The sequence below is a fragment of the Miniopterus natalensis genome, chromosome 10 (assembly GCF_054644295.1).
Source record: "Miniopterus natalensis isolate mMinNat1 chromosome 10, mMinNat1.hap1, whole genome shotgun sequence".
NCBI classification, from domain to species: Eukaryota; Metazoa; Chordata; class Mammalia; order Chiroptera; family Miniopteridae; genus Miniopterus; species Miniopterus natalensis.
The window spans coordinates 22904823-22929229 of NC_142090.1; the positions used below are offsets into that span (position 1 = coordinate 22904823).

The 24407-nt window shown below is 36.3% G+C and overlaps 1 protein-coding gene across 1 annotated transcript in view; it reads right to left on the reverse strand.

The window, feature by feature from the left end:
- Positions 1-1846: 1846 nt before the first annotated feature.
- The window catches only part of CPED1 (cadherin like and PC-esterase domain containing 1), a 270333-nt gene continuing 247772 nt past the window's right edge, over positions 1847-24407 (reverse strand). Inside the window, exons 21-22 of the mRNA XM_016213335.2 lie at positions 20647-20793; positions 1847-3845 (exon numbers count right to left, since the gene is read on the reverse strand). Coding sequence (XP_016068821.2) covers positions 3630-3845; positions 20647-20793 — 363 coding nt within the window. The 3' untranslated portion in view covers positions 1847-3629. The remainder of the gene's footprint in view (positions 3846-20646; positions 20794-24407) is intronic.

The following is a 24407-nucleotide window of genomic DNA, read 5'->3' on the forward strand; positions in this document are numbered from 1 at the left end:
AGCCCCTGCACCAAGTGAATGAATCATAAAAGAAATGTGGAAGTTGATAATAGCAGTTTCTGCAGCAATAAAGAACACGATAAAAGGTTCTTTGACAGATGAAATCCTGGAAGGCTTGCCAAATATAAAACCTAGTTTGTAGGCTCGGGCAGTATCTTGATGTCTTTAGAGGGCCTTTGGAGCTCCTAACAACTTCTGGTTCATCCCCCTAAGTTGAAGTGACCTATCAAAATGCCTTAGTTTCCAAGAGCAATCAAAATTACTTGAACTTTAAATACACATTGAAAAAAACTATAGTAAACATTTGCAGAGCAAAAGTATTCCTTGATCCAGTCAAAATGGTAAAATCTGCTGTCATAGCATTTTGCACTTGGATGCATGTTGTTGAGGTCATCAGCCCATCTGAGCTTGCTCAAAGTCATGTTTGTTCATTTGAAAGACATGATCCTAGTCACCAATTTTGATGACATTTTCTGAGCTGTTTCTTTTTATAAGATGAAAATTCACAAAGAAAATTTCTACATACTGATGCTTCTTTCAGTATTTTATCAATTTAAGGAGCCCATAAGATAATATTTAATAAGGTCCTAACCCTGATCATCTCTTCAGGCTCTTAACTTTATCATTATATTAGACCCTGCTTCCCCCTCAGCGCCCACCCCTCCACTGCCAAAGCATTACAGCTTTGAAATAACTCATTGTGTTACATACATTTTGACCAGTTTTTGTATCTTGGAATCCTTCAGTAAAATGAAACTAAAAGGAGAAATTTCAGATGCAGAACAGTATTATTTTTCCTCCCTAAACATTAGTGGAATGGTTTCCATTTCTTAAATGAATGATTCTTTCCCAATGTTTTTTCTAAGTGGGAATCATCATTTTGCAGAGATGACTACTAGGCACAGGGGCAGCTAACATGAGGAAGATTAAATGACCCAAGTGTAAACTCAACCAGCAGGCCATGGTGAGCCTTTCTTTATTCTCTGTTCCTAAAGGATCTTATTTGTCTACTTGAATGGCTGGCAAATAGCACACTGTGCCATTAAACACATACGCGCATGCACACCCACACACACAGTGTCAACAGTGATGTTTGGAAATGCTTATGCAGTTATTCTTGACTTCTAATATTATACATGTTGTTTAGTTTAGTTTAGTTTAGTTTAGTTTAGTTTAGTTTAGTTTAGTTTAGTTTAGTTTAGACTGGGTACTAATCAATTCTTACACAATATATACTTCCTTTAACTTTTATATCTAAAAATATATTAAAATGCCTACTCCTATTTTCTTCACTCAAATTACTAACTTGCTAAGAACATACAAGTATACATGCACACATATACACACACCTATTACCCCAAAGTAAAATAAATTGTAGTGTATTTAATTAAGGAGTAACTGAAATGATTTGTAGCACCCTGGCTGGGTAGCTCAGTTGGTTAGACCATCATCCCAGTTCATCAGGTGGTGGGTTCGTTCTCCAGTCAGGACACATACAAGAAGCAACCAGTGAATGCATAAATAAGTGGAACAACAAAAATTGATGTTTCTTTCTCTCTCAATCAAGAAAAAAACAGCAAAATAAAATGATTCCTAGTATTTCAGTGCTTTATTTAAAAAAAAGAAAAAGCTTGTTACAGCACTATGTTCACAAGCTTTAGTCACTATTCAGAAGGAAGTTCATCTGATAAAAATTTAGAGAATATCAGGATAGGAGTGTAGTTATCTTATTAAAGCACACTCCAATAGTTGAATCTGCATGATAATATCTCTGTACCAAGAGGGTCACCGTTTGTATTATTGTATACCTACAGTGAAAAAGAAAAGATACTCTCTGAACACAGAGTAATACTAACACATTTATTAATAACATCATTACAATTGTGTCTAAAATCCATTCTTATTTCAATAGTGAAGAGGTAAATGCCAGACAAACCTCAGTCAGACAGTTATTACGTTTATGTTACAGTAAGTTCCAAGAAACAGCCACTGACTACAATCCTGTTACAGAGAATGTAATACATTAAAACTTGATAGAGAGGCTGCATGAATAGGCAACATCTTACTTCATTAAAAAATAATCGAAAACCTAAAAATGATGCTTGCATGTAGCTGAAGATATTAGAAGAAACCTTCATTTAAAAAGTGAATTCTGTACCATTCTTTTAAAAAGTTTATCATCTATCGATGCAGATATGTATTGTTTATATCAAGTGATATTTATGCTTAAATATAATTTAAGACAGTTAAATATAAATTCATGTTTACTTTCATATAAAAATATATATAAAAATAGAGTATTTAAAAGAGGTGGATATTCATACTAAGGAACTGATTGATCAAAATAGTTTTATATTTTTAAGGTAATAAAATTGAGGTATTTGTACATTTGGTAATTTCAGCCATGTGTTGAATTAACCCTTTCAGCTCTTTTTCCCTCAAAAGAAAAATAATCCTTTAAAAACCATTGTAACTTTGAGGCGTTATCTCACAACAAAGCATTTGTAAAATTAAAAGTTTACTGTTTTGAAATTAAAATATAGAAGAAAAAGTTAATACCAGAATTAGGTGTGTTTTATATGTATGCCAGTTTTAATAAAAAATAATTTATGCTTATGCTAAATTTGAACTAGATACAGTTGTTCAGGAAACTAAAAATATAGTTACTAGTAACATAAGACTATTTGTGGACATGTACAAATAAATGCTTTATGGAAATAAATGCCTATGCACTTGAGAATACCTAATTCTTTGCAAAATATTTACATAAAATGTAATTGTAATCTTACACTACACAGGGCTCTATGGCAAACCAAAACTTTCTTAAGTAATATCATCAATAAACAAAGTAATACATGAGGAACTATATCTTGCTTCACACTTTAAAATTACATATTTAATCAACTTAGACTACAGTTACCCATCCAAGTTCAAGGTCAGGATAGGAGGGAATGTTTGTGAAAATTACAGAGTGCAAAGTTAATTATACTGGTGTTTTAACTGTAAAATATTACACTCCTTATCTCTTTCATAGAGTCTATTTGAATTCCCTTGTGGAGCATTCCTGTTCTTTTGCTTTCAGTTATAAAATTTAAAAAGCACAGAAAAAAAAATGTTTTTCATGAGCATTAGATTCACAAAGCTGAAGCCATCATAAACACCACGTTTTCTCTTGATGGACACAAATGCAATCCCTACTTGCAAGTGGAATGTAATTGCTTTTTTACCCTGTTTAGTATTAATGTACCAACAGAGAAGATAACACAATACTCATAGCATTATTCTTTTTTCCACATAATTCAAGTGTATTTCTCTATTATCACAATGCAATACCTAGCCCACAGTGGTTCTTGTCCATATTATATTCGAGTAAACTTTTTCTAGCCCTTTCTTTCACATTGAAAACCAACTGATATTTAAATGCACATCTTGACTTTATGAAGTATTAGAAAAAAGTGTTATTATTTTGTTTTTTAGCTGTGTGGGTATTGGTGTATAACTGTGTGCCTGTATGCATGAGGGAGTGCTGTCAATCTAAAATACAGGTGATGCACAGGATTTGGGTTTTAGACGATCATCCAAGTTAGTGGTTTGTCTTCAATTGCAAATTCAGCCTTACTCCAGGGAGTCTACACAGTTCCTTTACTTGAACACATCCTGCTGAGAAGGATTTCAGAGCAAACCTGATTAATTGGACCTCTGACATGATATGGCGATTGAAAATTTATTACAGAGTCTTGTTGTTGTAGTTTGCTTTGATTGCTGAAGTATTTTCCCACAGTATGATTTCTTGATAGTTTTATTTTAATGACGTGATTTTCTTTGGATAACTTTGATTTCACTACCTGCAAATAAAGAGCAAAAAAATAGTGAGGCAATATCAAGGACATCTGAGCCTTGCATAGCGCAGTGTAACTAACTCAGAAACTTGAACATTGTTTTTATCACACAGATATTGCCCAAAGGGCATAACATGATTTACAATACCAGGAACCAGAATATCTTATTTTTTAGAAAAGACCAAGATTGAAATGAGAATTTCTGCCTATTTCCTTACCTCTGAGCAGCTGTCCCCAATGAGGAATAGTCTCAGGTTGTTTCTCTACCACACTGCTGTGTGTGTGTGTGTGTGTGTGTGTGTGTGTGTGCATGCTCATGTGTGTGTATGTATTCAGGCCAGATGTTATCACATCTAGAAGGTGCTGACGTGCCTTTGCTGAATCACTGCTTCAAACACGGCACTCTAAATCTGTCATGGCACCCTTTATAGAATGGCAACTAAAACTACTTTCAGAGTAAAATTATTTTTCCATTGCACAGCGTAGGTTGACACTGTTTCAGTCAGTGGTTTCATTTCTCTGGGCACCTAGTAAATTATGGAACCTGAAGGAGCAGCCTATTCCCTAGTAAGCTAATAACTTTATCCTTGTTTGCACATATGCAGATATATTTTTATTAATTTTTTTGAATAGGCAGTATAATAAACATTTATAAAGCATAAAAGGGTATATAATAAAAAATTCCTTCCCATCTCTGTCACCCACCTCCAGTCACTTAACTCCCTCCCCAGAGGAAACATATATTACTAGTTTCTTTGTGATTCTATTCACAGATATTTTAGTCTATCAATACACACATATACAAAGAGGTCATGTTTACTGTCTATTTGTACAGTTTACAGAAAAGTGTCCTAGTGAAATCTTATAATTTTCAGCTTTGATCATTGAGTTAATATAACTTGGGTTATTAGCAGAGAGAACTAGGTGGGAACCAAGACAGATTGGAGGGAGGGTTGGGAAGTAGGGAACAGAGGAAATATAGTAAAACCTCAGCATAATGGACTAATTTGGGCGCGGGGGTGTCCATTAAAGCCAAAAGCCCATTATATAATAAAGTAGGTTTTCAGAATGTGTATGCCAAAAAATTGACAAATTACTTAGTTTACCTGTTTTTACTTATGTAGACACATTTGTGTAATTAAAATTAAGTATGTATAAAAAGTTTAAATTCACAGAAAAGTTTTCTATATGTATTAATGTAATTTTAAATTTATACTGAATAGGCCTAGTAAATGTGTGCATTCGCCAGTCACTGGGAGTAAACAAGTTCACATGGCTGGGGCACACTTGGGAATATGGGCCTCAGGCATTCAAACTGTTGCAGAAAGTCAAGCCTGGAGATAACAGAACCAATTACCTTGTGTGATGCGGTGTGATAACAAGCTAATCATTTGTGAAACATTGTGACTCTTGGATTTAAATTAGTTGTAAATATGTAATATTTATTTATGTCAGCAAAATTACTATTGTTTTTTCCAACATATGGCCTATTTGCTAAAGTTTGTTTAAAATAACAGTAAATTAATAACCAAAAAAAATAACCTGTTAATTATAAGCAAACCTTGGTTAAAAGCATTTTAAAATTAACAGGGTATTAATTTTCACATATGCCATACAGGCCGGAAATTTTGTCCATTAAATCCAAAGTCTGTTAAATTGAGGTCTGTAAAATTGAGGGCTTACTGTATTGGCAAAGGTGTTTTGGGTGTCTTTACAAATGAATAACAAATCGTGAACTCCATCATATTAATGCAATTGTAAGACATTAATTTTGGTCAATACAGACACATAAATTAGTTACTAATGAGTAATGAAGGTAACACTACCTAACGGAATTTTAAAATTCTTTTGAGTGTTTTATAATGATTTGGATACATATTTTTTGATCACATGTAAGAGAATACAATAAAAAACAGTTCCAAAACTATGTAATATTTAAAAGAAATGATACCTATTTTGAAAATATTTTTATTTATTTATTTATTTTTCTTTTTAAAGATGTTTTGAATTGATTTCCTTTTTTTTAAAAAAAAATTATTATTGTTTAAAGTATTACAGATGCCCCTTTTTCTCCCCAATGACCCATTCCACCCCATTTCTTCCCCCTCCCTAGTCCCTCTCCCCACTATTGTCCATGTCCTTGGGTTGTGATAAAAAAGCTGTGGGACATTTACACCATGGGATACTACGCAGCTGTAAAGAAGAAGAATCTTGTACCCTTTAGGACAGTATGGATGGACCTGGAGAATATTATGCTAAGTGAAATAAGCCAGGCAGCGAAAGACAAATATCACATGATCTCACTTATACGTGGAATCTAAAGAACTTAATAAACTGATGAACAGAATAGATTCAATGACATGGAAGCATAGATGAGACTGATGAATGTCAGAGCGATGGAGGAGGGCGGGTGGGTGGAGGGGGAGAGAGTAACCAAAGAAAATAAGTATTTTTAGTTATATTGTAAGTGAGCATGAGCCTTTATAGAAGATATTTTTAATAGAGATTCTGTAATGATCTACATCAAAATGTTAAGAGTAGTAATCTTTGGATGGAGGAATTTCTGTAGAGATGACTTAAAATATATTCTTTATAACTTTTGATCTTGACTTTTTAAATTTAATACAATGAATGTGCATTAGTTCATAATCACATAAATGTTGAAGCTATCCCCATTTTGAAGAAAAAATATAATGGTAATGTGTTTTGAAATCAATTATACCCTGCTAACCCAAAGAAATGCATTGTTTTCCTGTAGCTATGGGAGGTTTGGCTTTTTATGATCAGTCCCTCAGAGGAAGCTACTCTTAAGTCCAGTGAAATCAGCAATTTGTGGTAAGGAATCCCTATGGATCGTAATTTAGAGCTTAGTTTGCAGTTAACTACTGATTAATATTCCAGGTCCCAAGGTTGTAAGTTTCTGTTATGTGCAGCAGCTTCTACCTCTGTTTGGTTATACTATAACTTTAAATATCATAGGCTGGGAGGTGCACCAGTGTTTTCCTGAAGGTTTTGCCCATTTGTGGGGAGGTCTATACTCAATGATAGCAAGTTTAGTGAACAGTTTTAAAATTTATTTAAGGAAACACGTAAGCATAAACATTACATTCAACCCTGAAAAAATGTTATTATAGTGTTCTGAAGCCCTGATAAGGATAATTTTGTTTATATAACTTTATCTTACGTTCTGACTTTTGCAATTGCCTGATGATCTGCATTCCAGTTACATGGAAAATAGAAAAAAGGCCCATCCTCCTGCAAAAGGTTATAGTACTTTAAACATTATTTTAATGTTTCATGTGATTTCAGGGCTGGATTTAATGTTGCGTTACAAATGTTGGATAATGCTCCTGAGGATGCACGTAGCAATCTTGAATATGATTCATGAAAGAGATACACAAAAATACATATTCCCAGTGTACTTGCTGAAGCATATGCTTTCACTCAGGGGTAATGTCAATATTTTACCATATCACAATGAGAAGTTGATAATGTATTTCTGCTTTTAAATAACTAAGGTGAGAAAGAGAGATGGGATGATGGGTCTCCCCTAGTTCCTGAGGTCCAGCCTAATGCCACCTACAGTGCCAATGCTCCCTTCATGCTTTTCTAGTTGACTCCTACACGCCTATGCCAGGGATTGCCCCAACAACAATTAATGTAGTTGGTTTCCTTTGAAAATATTTTTCAGGAAATAATAAAAGATACGTTTCCTAATTATTTTTTAAATCCAGTATCAACCTGGTACTGAATCTTGAAAGCTGACAGACCTACAAAGAAGGAATTATTTGAATTTGGATTTGTCAAAATATAGATGTAAAGAAATCCTCCCAAATGCTATTGTAAATTGAATCCAGCAGATTTTAAAAATTCCAGCAGTATTATGCACTATGCTACTAGCTCATACAATTTATTTCAGAATTGCAAGTTTCAATATTATTAAATGTTTTGTCATAGGAAATTACCAAAGAATTATTTGTAGCTCTATGATTTTTTGCCCTGAAAACCCAAAGGAATCTACTGAAAAAATAACGAGACACTAGAAGGATAATACTTAAAAATTATGTATCTTTTCTATATTCTATAAATAATTCATAGGAAATATATTACAGAAAATATTCCATTACATTACTAAAACAACCTCAAGTTCAACAGTGATGCAGGTGAAGAATGCATCAGAAATTTAATGAGACACAAAACAAAACAAACAAATAGAAAGGCACACAAGGTCACACCCTCCCAAATTAATTAAAGTGCTATTACAGTGGTAATCATAGCAGGATTTGGAAGGAACTTAACAAAGACATCCTAAAATACATCTTTAAGAGTAAATGTAACAAAGTAATCAAGACCATCTGTGAAGGAGAAAAAAATGTAGTAATGAGGGGGGCTTTCAATACCAGACATTCGTTCATCAATATGAATGGAATCTATCATCAACCAATCCTAGACTCATTTTGTTGGTTGTATAAGCCAAGTATAAGCAGAATTCAATACTGAGAGAGAAAGAATAGGAATGTTAATACTTCAGATTAAAATGCATTTCATAAACTGCTACTGTCCCTTGAAATGCTTATGAAAAAATTAGGTAGTTTTAAATAAAGCCCAATGTTATATAAATCTAGTGACCATAAATTTTGATAGTATAATAGCTTTAATTATATGGGATTAAAATCAAGAGTGTATGGTTAAAATGGAGCTATTTATCAAAAGGCTAGTAGAGTCTCAAATGGAGAAGTGGGTGACAATTGGGAGGTATATATACAGGGTGTCCCCAAAACATGTATAAACACTTTAACAGCTGATAGTTCAATTGATGTTTTTTTTTTTCTTTTCAGCCAGACTAAGCTTTGAACAAAGGAAATTCATTCTAAAAAGGTACTGGAGGTTTGAAAATTCAGTTGAAGTATAAACACTGACTTTATTCAAAATGTGCATACATTTTTTGGGGACACAGGAATGTATATACACTTTAACAGCTGATCACTCACTTAATTTTCACTCCTTTTTATGTTTAATGGATTTGAAATAATAGGTGAAGCCACACTAAGCTTTGAACAAAGAAAACTTATCCACTACACTTTTTTATGGGGATACATAAAAGATAAAGGTTACAGTAGAGAACCGGCAAGAGTTGATGGTGAGGGCACACAAATGCTGAATGAAATGATTCTTGATGTTTGCGATTCCATTGCTTCACATAATCAGCAGTGCCTGGGCCAGAACAGTCATCAATTTGAAAACAGGCATTGCAAAAAAATTATTCATTTCTGTAGATTCTTTTAAATTTTGAAAATAAACTGTATGTTAATAAACACTGACTTTATAATCATTCAAAGTGTGTATACATTTTCTTGGGACACCCTATAGTGTAAGGGCAGGAGTTTTCTGTTTTTATTGTATATAGTAATTTTTAAATTTTTAGATGTAGGAAGAATTCATGTAAACCTTTATAATAGAGAAACAGTAGAAGAGAAGCAGAATGATGCTGTGTCTTATAAAGTTATAATTTAATGACATATTTTTTCCATATAATTTCCATTTTTAATCTCTGCTAGGGAAACACATGGAGTAATTCAGCTTTGGTTCCTACCCTCAAGGGGACTATATAAAGACACATGTCTAAGATACTTGAAGTAAGAACAAGAATGAAATGACTTCAAAGACATTGTCTGAGACTAGCTCCCAAGGTCAGGACCATGTTGTTTCCATGTAATGAATAGTTCCTTAGTACATTAGCAAGACAGTGCTAATTTATGATAGGCATGATAATCTGCTCACACGGCTATTATTTCTTTGAACTTATTTGTAAAATTCAGTATCCAGCATTGGTGTCACATTGCTATATCTGAGTTTCAAAATATTATCTTATTTTACATACTTGTATGGGCCCTAAAGTGGAGGAAAAGTAAGCTATAATTTTAAAGCCTGGAAATGTTATGCAAGTGAAAAATGTTTGGTACCTGTACAATAAAGAGCTACTTGCTTCTTTCCTTTGATCTCATGTGTGGAAATGTGCCCATTTGGGTCCTTCCCAAAATCAGAGGACCATTTGGGATTATTAAAATCCAACTAACGGTTCAACTAGAATGTGGCTTTGAAAAAGAGTTGTTAGTACTACAAATGTTAGTTTACCTCTGGTGCAAAATAATAATAAATAATAATAATAATAATAATAATAATGATAATCATCATCATCATCAAAAAATGAGCCATCAGAAAGCATCAATGAAAGATTTAGGCCTTGAACCAGAGACAAAATATTCTAGACATTTGTTTGCAGTGGTCATCTCAATCAGAGACAAATTCTAATAGTCTGACATTTCCAAATGCCTCTCTAAATTGGGGTGCATATGACCTTACCACTGAGAAAGAGGCATGCCTACCTAGTGGTATAAGGAACTACTGCGTATGATTAATTATACATACACATGTGATTTGGAAATGTTTACATTATTTTAAATGAGTGTTAAATGACATTTTTTTTTTGCCACATCATTAGGAGGTTACTTAATCCAAAGTAACCTCTTGTCTTTAGTTTTTGTTGTTATTTTCTTTTTGAATTTGCTGTGTCAAATTATACTTAAAATTAGGAAAAGACAGTGAAGGACAATTGTTCTCCAAAAAGTGTGACAAACTGTTAGGTCAGCATTGTTTTATAATCACAGGTAGGAGTGTAATAAAAATTTTTCTCACAGGGGCATTCTGATTTAGATTGTTTCATGTAGAAATAGACTTTCAAGTGAAGATTACAGTGTTTCAAAACAATGATCTATTTTGATATATTAGTTATAGTAACTTAGAAAAGAGTAATTTTGGAGATGGAATCAAGTTATATAAATATAAGGTATCACAGGATATGTGATGATCAAATTTTTCTATGACTCAGTGTAATAAGAATTGAAATTCTGTGATTTTCTATGTAGAAGTAAATTTTATGTTTTCATAGGTATTTTATATGCTAAAACACCTCCCAGTTTATGATGGTAGCTCTTTCCACATCTCTACATAATTAAGGACTTGGGGACACAGACATTTTAGAAGGCATACAAACGGCCACAATTCAACTTGATTGGTTTTTTTCCAATGGCTACTGTTAGGCTTCTGAAACAAAAGAAAAACTTATAAACTACACAACAAAACTAACCTTGCAATTGTTACTGTTAAATGCATGTAACATAAACATTCAAAAGTTGATTTCACATAAATACTCATCAGAATGAGTGTATTACCATGTCAAGTAGTTGCTACACTGCAATAACTTTGAATTTTCAAAAAGCCAGCACAGAAGAAGAAAGCTTGGGGAGTTGGAAAAGTGTCAGGCAGATTACAAGCAAATACCTTTGCTAAAACTGATCTTGACCTGAATAACACCCAGGGAACTTCTGATGTGGTTCCAGAGCCACAGAACAAAATAGAAAACAATTTTCAGTGGTGCAAATGTTCCAAAATCCTTCTAGACTGGATTAGGGGAGATGTTCTGATTACAAGCATGTTTCACAATCATGAGTGGGATCTGAAGAGGAATGAGGGTAATGGCTTCCTGAGGTTGGAAAACATGACATCTACCAAGCAAAATGCTAATTTAGACTTTTCAGATAAATGTATGTAATTGAAGTCCCCTTTACTTTGTGTAGTCATTCTGCAGACAGGACATTCAGTCTAAGATTCAGTCACAAATTTATGACCAGCTTAAAGAGTAGCCTAAGAATTCACAGAAGTGGAGTAAAAATAGAGTGAGGAGCAATAGCTAGAAGCCAGTCCTTATAACTCATAATTCCATTTCAGGAAATCATACATTTTTTTAAAGATAATAAAGCATTCTTTCATTTCTACCCCCCCCCCCCAATATTTAATTATGACCACATGAAATAAGCTATGCTTTGAAGGGAGTCCAATTTCAGAATGGGTCAAAGATTAGAGGGCAAGACAAAAGTTTTCTTTAGGAATGAGGTGTTTTTTGTTGTTGTTCTTGGTGTTTCCAGATTTGCAATGTCTCATTCTCCCACCCTACCTCCAAGTTTCCAACTCTCCTTACTATGGTAGCTGAACCCTTTTAAATCCTGTCTCTATACAGATCTCCATTCCCAGATCTGGGAATAAATTCTGCTCTGAGGTGGGGAGGTTGACTATAAGGAGCCACAAACCAGTAATTTACGGATTTAACGTTGAACTGTTGGTTCTATCTTGTACTCCTATGCAGTTTCCCAGAGGCTAACTCTATCTTAAACTCATATTCCTAAGTGGCTGAATATTCATATCAGTGAATTCTTAATATTATTTGGATGACCTCCATTAGCCTGATGGATCATAAGTTAAGTTGCTACCCTGCTCTATTTAGATGTGCATCTTGGGTCTTGGAATCTATTTTGATCTTAACTCACAGGTATTTGTTTCCATCTCTCTCTCTTAAACTTAGAATTTTTATTTAAGAAGAAGGCACTAAAATGTTATTTAGAAACAATTTGTGTGGACCCACGTTTCCAGTGCTGGTTTCACTGTAGAGATATGCTCAGCACTACTCTGGCCTTTTTAAAGGAGATCTATTGGGCTGCTGAATTTCTTGCCAGAAATCTCCAGCCTCCTGTCTGAGGTCGCATGTGCCTATCTGCTAGTATTCTAGGGGTTTGGGAAGAAGGTTAGGGGTTCTATCCTTCAAGTGCCAACTTTCATTTTCATCTTTCTAATTCCAGCCTCCAGATTAATTTGTTATTTACTACACCTGTGTTTTGGAGTCCAGACTCTTTTCTGCTCAATTTTAAAAGATACCATATGTATGGATGTAGGTTCTTGACTGCATGGGTGGGGTGAGGGACTCAGGGTCCACCAATTTTGCAAACAGACTTTTAACCTGTTATTTTCTGATCTGTGTCTCAGCCCTGCCCTCCTCGGGGCTTGGCTCCTTCAGGTCTGAGATATTCAGAGGATCTGCGCTGCAGCTCTAATTGGTATTTCTTCTCTCAAGATACTTTACATTATAACTTCCTTTGTTGGCTAAGTCAAACTTCCTAAAGTGAACTTGGATTTCTTATCTGTTATGAGTTATTTCTTATTCTGTCTTTTTTGGGGTGGTGGTGAATAGCTTTATGTTTTTATAGCCTTTTTAGGGGAGTTTCAAGTGGAAGAAAAGATAAATGCTTGTGGTCAATCTGTACTCCAGGCATGATTTTAGACCTTACCCTTTATGCTAGTTTTCCCAAAGTGTATTTAGTGAAGTGTTAATAGTTATTTAAAAAAAAAGAAAAGTGGTTCTGTGGTTAAAAAAGTTTGTGAAAAACTGGATCAAACTAAGCTAAACAGTTTCTTTGCTGTAGGGCTTTTGGGATCATTTAATATACTAATATTATTTGAGAATCCTTTAAGTGGAGGCATATACAGTATTCCCTAAACCACAGATCCTGTTTTCACCAACCTAGAACATTAAAACATAAAGTGGAAAATGTATATCAAGGCACTTCAAAGTTCATCTTAGCTTGGCTCTTAAAGGTTGGTAGTAATCCCCCAGAAATGAGGACTTATTGCAAAGAATGTGAAATAGTGATGGGTCAGCATGTTTTTCTTTGGCATACTGGCTCTAGGTTCCAGGACTGCAGAGGCTGGGATGTATAACTGCCTTGGAGTCATAGTACTCATTCAACATAGAGTGACTGACACTCTCTTTGTTCATCCTTCATTTAATTATCCATTTTAAGAAAGAGATCCTATATAATTGGTCTTACCACAATTCAATAAAGGATGCTCCCTTTGGAACAGGATTTTGTACCAAACCATTTCAGAAAAGACTGGACTCCCTTATGACTGATGAATTCACCTGCACTAGGCACTGATCTGTAACCTAATCACCCCGTAGAAAAGGCAAAGATTCACTTGCAGATGATGGAGCGAGCACTAATTATTTTATACAAAAACTGTCTAGAATCAATTTTTCCCCAAAAGGGGTGAAGGAATGGTAGGCAGTGATAGCTTCTGTGACTCCTCTACTTACACAGCCATTAAAAGATTTTAAATGACAACATTGGATTTGAAGTATAGAAATATTATCCCAACAGGGCCTGAAGGGTGAATTCCAGTAGTTGAAAGTGAAAATTCAAGGGAGGAAGTGACCCTCCAGTTCCCCTTGTTCATTAATCAGCACCCTACCAGCTACTCACCAATGTCCTTGACCTGATCTTTTCCCACATAATTAGGGTCCTTGTTCCAACAGTCCAACTCCCTCCTGTGTTTTTAATATTTCCCTTAGTATTGATAATTCCACCTCTGCCCATAAACTGCCCCTAGATCATTTTCCGTTCTGAATCCAATATCTTTCCCTATTTCTTATTTTTACTTGTTGAAAGTCTTTACCAGTCCCTCTTTCTCATTTCTTATACCTCTTCAGTCTATAGTAGTCTAATTTCTGCCCACAATATTTTACTGAAACTACTCTTCATTTGATTAGAAAGGACCTTCTCAATGCCAAAACCAATGATTAGCTACAAATCTCATCTTACTAGATCATGTATTACATTTGACAACATTACCCCTGTTTTGATCTCACACATTTTCACTTTTTAGCTTTCCATGGCACCACACTCTACTAGAGTTGTCCTCTAACAGTTCATTGTCTAAATGCAAATGCTCTTATTTCCCCAAACTGCTTAGATGTCGGTATTTCCATGAGGTTCTTCGTCAGCTTTTATTCTACTCACTTTCTCTGGATGATCTATTTTTATGGTTTAAGCTATTACCTATTTTCTGATTACTTCCAACATTTTATTTCCAGCCCCACCCTGTCTCCCAAGCTTCAGACGTGTATATCCAACTGCCTGTGAGAGATCACCACCTGGATGTCCTACAGGCATCTCAACCGCAACATGTTCGAAACTGAACTCATCGTCTTTCCCCTAAGCCTGTGCCTTCTCAACTATTCTGTCTCAGTTGCCAGTTGAGCTCTCTAATCCATCACTTAAGCAGAGAATTATCTTTGATTCTTCCTGATCCTTCAAGCCACAGATAAGATCTAGGGCTTGTATTTGTCTGTTTCTCCCCTATGTTTGCCATCTCTCTTCTTGCTTGGGAGAAGAGAGACAGCAAACATATCACTTCTCTCTCACCTGACGTTTGAAAAAGTCTCTTAACTTCTCTCCCTGACTCAGTCCTCTTCAAATCTTCCCTCCTTGCTCTCAGCAGATTTACTTATTTGAAACAAAGAAATGGCCACCTCACTTCTCTCTCAAACCTTTCATTGGCTCTCCATCACCCATAGGATAAAGTCTAATCTCTTACTATCATCTGATCCTAGCCTACTTTTCCCAATCCCCTTTTATAGTTGATGCTCTATAATATACAGAATTACTTGTGATTCCCTGAGAATATCAGGTTATTTCAAAGCTACTTTGGTTCACAATGTCCCATAGGGTTGGAACGGCCTTCTTTTGCCATCACCCTATTACCTTGTTTAGGGTCTGCTCAATCTTTAACAACCAATTTGGAAAGTTTTCAAGGAGAGTTTCACTCAGTCCTCAGATTGGGTTAGATACCCCTTCTTGGCATTATTACAATATCCTATTTATATCTCTAATATGTCATTTGCCGTAACGTTCCATATATGGGTTTTTATGCCTGACCGTCCAACTACAATATCTCAAAGGAAGAGAGTGTGTCTTATTTTTGCATCACTATTATTTAGCTCAAGAACTGGACTCACAAAACAAGCATGGGATGATAAGAGTAAAAGAACAAACCAGGTTGAGGCACTTAGAACAGAGTATAGGGAAAAGGCTTGGAAAAATATTTGGAGGTAAAAAGGATTTGGTAACTAGCTGGTTGGAGGTTGTTAGGAGCCTGGAGAAAGATAAGGAGGGATATAGGGTGACTCTAATTTGTAAATGACAGCTCAATAGAGTAAAATTTGGGGATATTAATTCTTTCTTTGGGGATATGTTTAGTCTGAGATGCTTGTGGGAATTTCTCCTGGCTCATTTTACAGCAGTTAATACAATGCTTACATAGATACTCAAAATATCGATGAATTAAATTGCCATTACAGTGTACTAATTTATTAAAAATAGCTATGCTGATAGTTAAATTCTGGGATCTGTATATAAGTAAGCTAACTCTATTTGGATCAGTTCTTTTTTTTTCTCTCAAAGTCATTATCTCAGTTTTTTAGATAGATATATTTAAAGGTTTTTTTCTTCATTATGTTTATTATAAACTTTAAAAGTCTAAAGGACAAAGCTAAATACTTTAGGCCCATAATACAGGAAAAAAAACCCAAAAACATTTCTAGGCCACATAAGCTTTTGTTTACTTAATTAAGATCAAATAATAAGTATAAAATAAAGATTAAATAATAATGGAAAATCATCTCTGACAAAGAACTAAAAACCTCTTCTTTCCATGGTGCCAGAATTAAAGGAAACCTGACGGCATTAGAGCTGGGTGGTGATGCCAGAGGGTTGTTTCCCCCCACTCCCCTGGGTCAAAAGCTGTAGTTATAGCTGCCAGAAAACAGAGATATCATATAAGGTCTGTACAAATAATAAGACCAGTGATTTTCAACTGGTGTGCCACAAGAAATTTTAAAACATGAAGTACCTAACTATTTAGTCAGGGGCACTGACCTCTTTTCCCGTAGACTGTCAAGTTAAAAATGACAACAGCCAATACAATAAATCAAAATTATACATATTATTTTCTCAGATCGGCAAAAAATATATTTTTCTGTGTGCCGTAGAATTTTACTAATTAATTTATGTGTGCCATGAGATGAAAAGAGTGAAAACTGCAAGATTATACTAATGAATCACATAACAATTAGTTGTGGATAAGTCCTTTCTGCAACTAGGTTTGGGCTGATTATATTTTTGTACCCTTTCCAGGTTTTGGCTTGTTGACAGTAGATGTTTGCCACATAACTAAAGGCACCATCCAAAACCACTGTTGGGCAAGAACTACCTGGATCCTGTTTGTTGTCCTGCATAAACACTGAGAAAACAAAATTCCATCTCTGCCCATGAAGAGATACACTTACTTTTCTCATCTGCGGGAACATTTTAGTCAAAACCAATGCACACCCGTTGGGAAATTGTTTATAGATTCGTGGTGGCAACACGTTCTTTTTTGGTGCCTTGACAGATGAAAGAGATGCCCCAAACCCTTTAATCTCACCTATAGCAACAAGAGACCACTGGAGTGGGCTTGTTATGTCTATGATTGAGTTCTCACTACAAATTAAAGAGGACACATTAATGTCTTACTGTAATGATTATGCCAATCCTTCTCAGGTGTCTGTGAATCAATTGTGAGAATGGTTTAATTGAACACCAGAAAATACAAGGCTCCCAAACTGAAATTCTTAAAGGTCTAATACAGCTGATTTTAATTCTTGCAGTTACTGTATGACAAGTTCCTTTGCTCTCTCTAAGATGAGTACAGAGGAAAAACATGGTTATTATTAATGAATTTCTACCCTTTAATATATTTTGCATAAAATCAGTAATCTACTTTTTTCTGGCCTGCTACATTTATCATCAAACCATTCTTTGTAAGAAGCTTTAGATTTTCTTAATTTTTTAATAATAAGCTAACAGTGATTTAATATATTGGATAGTGGTTTAGAAAGATTATAAAACATCTGCGTCAGCACTAGAAACTTTCTGAAGTATAAGTGGTACAAATTGTTCAAAAGTTAAGCAACAATTATACCTAAGTGATGAATGAGTTTTGAGACTTTGTGATGAAGGGAGTCGTTTGAGAAAGATGATCTTACCAGCTCTGTGTGGTAACTAGAAAGGTAAATGCTCCAAGAAGTATTTCTTCTCAAATGTGGAAACTTCAGAATGGATAACACTGCTCCAGAAGCAACTGAGGTAATTTGGGGCATACTTATAGGTATGCCTCCAAGACAGCATACATTAAAAATAGGATTTAAGCCAGGCAGGGCGTGGCTCAGAGGTTGAGCATCGACCTATCATCCAGGAGATCAGGGTTTGATTCTGGTCAGGGCACATGCCCAGGGTTGCAGGCTCAGTCCCCAGTGGGGGGCGTGCAGGAGGCAGCAGATCAATGACTCTCTCATCATTGATGTCTCTATCTCTCTCTCCCTTTCCCTTCCTCTCTCAGAAATCAATAAAGATATACTTAAAAAATATGTATGGTTTAAGAAAAAAGAATTTGTACATGATATGTGCATAGAAAAAATTATAAAATCAAATAAGTGAAATAATTTTACCTGACATGCTAAAGTCATTATTATGTAATTAACAATGGTTTATATTAGTAACAATTATAAGCCACTTTTCTAGTTCTGATGGTTCAAAGTCTTTTTTGTAGTTCTCAAATCCCATGACTATTAGTGTCAACTAGTTGTTGCTGTGGCAGGACATGCATGTAATGCAGCCATGTGGGAAGGGCATCTTCTGTTTTTAATTGAAGCCATGCTGGAAATCATTGGAGACTTCATTTTAGAATTTCAGAGCACTAAAGCTCAAAAAGAAAAACAGATATCCTCTCCCCAAATACTAATTGAAGACATATTATGAAAAATAAATAAATCTCTCCTAAAAGAGACAAAAAACCCCCTATCTGTATGTCGTTTTTCAAAGTCCACATTTTCTGTGGGTTTGGCAACTTTTGGCTGGAGGACTGCCTTAGATGCAAGTTCATTGTTTCTTCCTGTTCCTGTTCTCGTGTTTCTAAGTCTTGACTTTTTTTAAATAGAATAGGCACCTGAAGGGTGTTTTATTTTTTTGTGGAAGAAGTAAGTAGACACAGTATCCTACAGCTTAAAATCTGGTCTGCAACAACATAGCCAAGCTCCATGTTGCTAGAGCAAAACTTAAAATGATTTCTACTGTGGGTGTAGGTGCTCACTTCTCTGAGATGCAGTTCCATTTGTCATACAAAAATATAACATGAATCCATTAGTAGAACATACAGAAGAACCAATGCAATGTCAATAACTTTGGGTATCTATAAAAATCTGAGGACCAGGATAGATTCTGATAGTCATCTTAAGGCTGAAAAATAGGATCAGAAGAAACCTTTAGTTGTCATCTCACTAGTCAATTCACTAATGACTGCATCCTGGTTTACAAAGGAGGCCATGCAAGAAAAAAAAAGAGCAAATCAATATTTGACAGGATGATCAAATGAGACACTTTCCTTCGCAGTTTCAGCTGAAGCTCCTGAGACCTAGAGCAAACAGCAGTAGCCAAGTAACTTCATATTCCAAAGCAAGGTCTGGACGATATATGCAAAATATGCAAAAGTGTGGACAGCATCCAGGTTTGCAAACCCTTGTTTCATGAAAAGAACTGGAAAATGAAGATGAAGAGAGAGAATTCCTGTGTGAGAAGTTTTCCAAATGCTTTGTGACCTTCCCTTTTGGAGAGCTGCTTCAGCCTTGCTTTAACTGAGAGCGGTTTCAAGAGGCCAACTTTGAAAGATGGACATGTGTCATCTGGGGGTTGGGGTGCATTAGGATTGGTATAAGACCTGGACTGAAGTTCAGCTTTACTGTGGCAAAGAAAGTGAGAGAGTAAGAGTGAAAGTGAGAGTGAGAGCAAGAGAGGAAGAGAGAGTGCTGCATTGGGAGCTAACTGTATTTCTAGAAACAGCTGAGCAAGGATGCAAGGGTGTTTCCTGTGGACCAAATGTGGGCAACTGAATATAGCAAGCATAGTGCCATTTTGAATATTTTCCAAGAGGATGCCTGGAGGGCGATGTGACCCCCCATCAGAGGGATGGGCCATTAGAAGTCAAAGGGCCAAGGGAGGAAAGCAGCAGTGAGTGGTATTGGCCTTTATCCAGAAGCTCTCTTTGGAGGGCCCCAGTGGAAGCTGTCTTTAAGAAAGTGCACAAAAGCACCCTGAAAAGAAGGAATTAGCATTTTCTACCCAGAGAGCACAGTGATGATTATGCTTATGCTAGTCAAGTAAGACTTTTGTTGCCTTTAACATCTCCTCCCTAACCTGACCCAGTGAAGAAGGGGTGGGAGAAGAAAAGTAGCAAAGCAAGGTAGGGAAAAAGGAAAGGAGTCCCGGGCTCCCTCTCTCCTACTTCAGGCTTTCGAGACTGAGGCAGGTCTGAGCTGGGAGAAAGAAATAACTTTACGTGGGCATAAACACAGGCCTGGGCAATTTCAGTACTGAAGTGTTATCCTTCTTATGCCTGAAAATGATTGGGGACCTTTTATTATCTGAAAGTGGTTTGTAAGTTATGGGATTTACCAAGATTTTATTCAAGTAGTAGGGAAGAAATAATCCACAGAGGGTTTGAAGGTGAAAGGGTAAAATTATTTTCTGTTATCACCTTATCAGCTAAGCCTATTTACTTATTACAAGTAACATACTTTTCACCCCTGGGGAAAAGAAATTACTCAAAAGACAGGCGCTCCTGTTGTGCATTGACTAAACCAAAGGAGGAAGGCCATTCATTACTTTAGCATATTCAACAGTCTGGATTTTCAAGCTGCCTCCACTAAAGACATCTGCCATTTTCTTTGGGCACCACTTCTCAGGGAAGGCTCAGAGTCTGTTAAACAAGGCAAGTGCTCTCCAGGTTGCCGTCTTTTTGCTTGCATTGACCAGTGATCCCAGTTTTCAAGTGCCCACATAAACATTACTGTTTTTTAAACACCTCATTTTGTAGGGCCTTCAGTTGTGGCTAGTATATGCTTCGGCTGGGTGATGATGAACACACCATTTAATCTCTGCCTGACATAGTTTTTTAATGCAAAATAAGACTGGCAATGCTATTAAAAATACAATGAAAAACTTAAAAAATCAAAAGCTAAAAAAAATCAGAAAGCCAGAATAAATACCTCATGAAAATGGCATCCACAGTTCCCCTGCAAAAACTCTTTGTATCGCCCCATTGTTATAGTGAATGTGTCAACCACTTCATAGCCATATTTTTTTGCAGTATCCAGAATAATCAAATTTTCTTTCCATAAGTTCTGAACTTCACTCTGTATTGCAAAGTGAAAGAATGGGAATTTTTATTAGGAGCATTGTTTACAATTTACTAAATCAGGTAGAAATTGTGCAAAGGGCATCTTTTCTACAGATTGGTCTTAGTTTGCAATAAAGAATTAATTTCACATAAATTTCTTAAATAAAGATGTGTTTTAATCTTTTTACTCAAAATATAAATATAAACATCCGTGTATATATAAAACAGCAATACATAAACATCTACAGTGACATACAGTTTGGAACTTTCTCTTTTATAAAAAGTACTTTGGCTTATTGCTCACAAAGATCCTTTGAAATGCCTAAAACTCTCAATTTAAAAGCCAAAATTTAAACTCATAAATGTTATCTCCATCTATTTGGATTTTTATTTATTTATTCATTTGAATATTAATTAGCATATTTTTTGTGCTTAGCTCTGTGCTGAGGGACAGCAATACAAGAATAAATAAATCATGGTCCCTGCTCTTAAGACATTACATTCTAATAGAAGAAATAGATGCATATACATTTACTAAGTCTTTCATTGTGGGCAAATATACCAGGCTCTGGCTAGTAGAGGAAAGGAAATAGCTCTGTGAGGTGCAAAGGGACAGCTGGAGAGGGAGGCTTCAGGAGGTGGCTCCTGAGCAGAGAGGGGTTTGCCAGTGGGGGGTGGGGGAGGAAAGGAGGGGGGTGTGCTTCCAGGGGCAGCAGAACTGAGTGAGGGCTTCAGCTGCTGCTGCTCTGGGTCATATTCCTCCTGCCCTCCCCAGCCATGTCCAAGGATGGGGCTCCATGAAAGATCTAGCTCAGCTCTACTGTCAAGAGGAGGAACTCCTCCTCTACTCCAGCTCCAGGATCCCTCATTGGCTTGGCCAAGACTTTCTCAGACTGACCTGCTGTCCGAGTCTCTTCCTATGTCCTTAATCCTTCTTCCACACCCTTCATATCAGACAGATTACAGCCAAACACAGGCCCCAATACACAGTGGACTAAGAAAATATTTGGTGCAAGATTGTGTGATATGCATTGGGTGCTGTGGTCTGAAAGTCTTCCTGACACTCCTCTTCCCTGCATTCTTCTCAGGCACTCTCCCTCATAAATCCCCTTCTGCTAATCCTGTCTTAGTGCCTGTTTCTTGCCAAACCCACCCTGACAAGACAGGGAACTGCACTCTCTCTGTCTTTTCTAAAGAACAAATTTTTTTTTTCTATTTTTCCAGGTAAAAATGCAAATTGCTTGCATTTGTTAATCCAACCACAAAGTAAAGGAAGCAGTACAAATACGTCTAATTTTCTATCTTCACTGAGCTCACATACCTATTTTTATGTAATATTCAAAGAAGAGTGTTTTCCCCAAAATAGAGATAGTGAATAGAAAAGGTTCATAAAGAAGGAATATGGAGGAAAAGAGACACAGATGTGAATTTTTTCTGTGCTCTCACATGAAAAATGATGCTGTGTTGTTTGTAGGCTTTTTCTTGTCCAGTAGAAGCATTTTCTCACCTCTAATCTGTCTGATTATGAAAAGTACATGGAACTTTATAGTAGGAGTTTTCTTGAGAAAGTTTTCTAGAGAAAGGTCAGTTGAATGGGAAATAGACTCTTAGATGGAAATTTGCATGCAGGGGACTAACAGGAGCATGCTCTTGGAATCAACACCTATAAGGCAGTGATGTGGTTGCAAAAGAGGCTTTTGTGGACCCCACTGGGGGTTCTAGAGCTGGGAAGGATCTTCTGAGATAATGGTCCAAATTAAGGAAAGGGGGCTGTCTTGGTACTCTTGCACGGGCAGGTTGGGTTTCTGCAGCAAAAGGCAATTCCTGCTGGGATTCATGTGTGAGTCATCATTAGGCCACATTCTCAGTAGTACAGGGGAACGAATGTCTCAGTCCTAAAGGGGCAATCTGGGAGCAGCCAAATCATACAAAGTATCACTCACTAATTCAGGCAGAGATATTTTTTGAGAGTTTACTATGTGCTGACAATTGTGTTTTGCGTTAGGGATACCAGAATGAGCAATACAGCCTTCCCTCCCTGGTCCTTGCTCTCACAGAGGTTATTCTAGCAGGGAAGACAGGCAACCAAGGACTGTATCTGTTGAGTGACATGCATAAAGACAAAAAACATTATAGGAGCTCATAGCAGGAATAGACTATCGAGTCTACTGTCCCCTTTAAATCTTCCCAGAGGAAATAGCATTTAAACCAACACTTTAAGGGTGCTTGGGAGTTACCCACATGAGGAGGTGGTGGGAGAGTGGGCTCCAAGAAGAAGGAATAGTGACTTCAAAGGCCTGGAGGTAACTGGGAGCACGACATGCTTGAGAAGCTAAAACATGCTCAGCATGACTGAGCTCAGTGGTATTGTGAGTGTGTGTGCCTGTGTGTGTGTGTGTAAATATGTGTATGTACATGTGTGCATATATAGTGGGAACAAGGGATAAGTCTACAGAGGAAAGCAGAGGCCAAGTCTTGAATGGCCACTGGGACACATGATGAGGAGTTCAGATTTATTTTCTGCTTCCACTGCTATTATCCCTGCCTCTCATTCTGTTGTTTCCTCCACCTTCTTGTTCCATCCTTTTGTCTTCACTCAGTTTGAAAGAACTGATGAACACCCATCAAAGCCCAGGGGGCAGGCATGATGTTTAACACAATATCTCATACATAGTAAGTGCTAAAGAAATGTTTGTTGTCTGCTGAGATAAATTTATTCAAAGTTAGTAACCTAAATTAAAGGAGGGGCCATAAGTACTCCAGTTGCTGTGAGTAGCCACAGTCAAAAAAGCAAAGTAGAGCTACCAGAGTCCTCAAGAAGAAGTTGCAATCTTGGCCTGTAGCCTTCAGATAACATTAAAGGAGACTCAACTCATAACCCACAGCAAAAATTATCAAAGGATTCCTCTTCTAATCTTCAACAGTCCCAAGCTCTTCAGACACCCTAGATGCTAAATACCTCAACTCCTTAATCGGTCCTAACTCCAAGGGGCTGAATTTGGAGGCTCTTCTTGGGCCACTTTCAACTAGTTCTCCTGCTTTTGTATCATAGAACTGGAGTCCCTGCAGGCCAAGTTTCAAGAAAGGAGAGGGGGTTGTGCAATCTGTGCTGAGGAGAGCTAGGAGCACACAACATTGACATAAAAATAAATCTCACTTGGCTTACGTATTAAATGGACAGCTTCCTGTCTCCCCAATTCCCAGTACTCCTGAGCTCCCCTGAGCAAATCACACACAAACCAGTCTGTCAAGAACTTTTCTGGCTTGAACAAGAACAGCTGGTTCCCTTACCTACAGATGTTGTCTTTCTGTTTTTTTTTCCTGAGACTTCTATTCAGTGTTGAGACTAATTTAGTATCATTGTAAGAACTGGTCAAAGGCCTCTAACTCCTTTCATTTATGAATATCCGACCAGAGAAAAAACTGGTGATACTACTTCAAAGATTATTTTGTAAAGCAATCAGTCAGATATCATCTTCAAAAAAAGCCACTCTTTCCCAAAGTGTTCATTGATACTGACAATTTCATTTGTGGTTTCAGTATGACCCTTTAAAGCTGTATGAAACATTAGTAGGGTCAGGAGATACTTAAAGCACAATCTCTCTCATCTACATTCGGATCTTGTTTTTT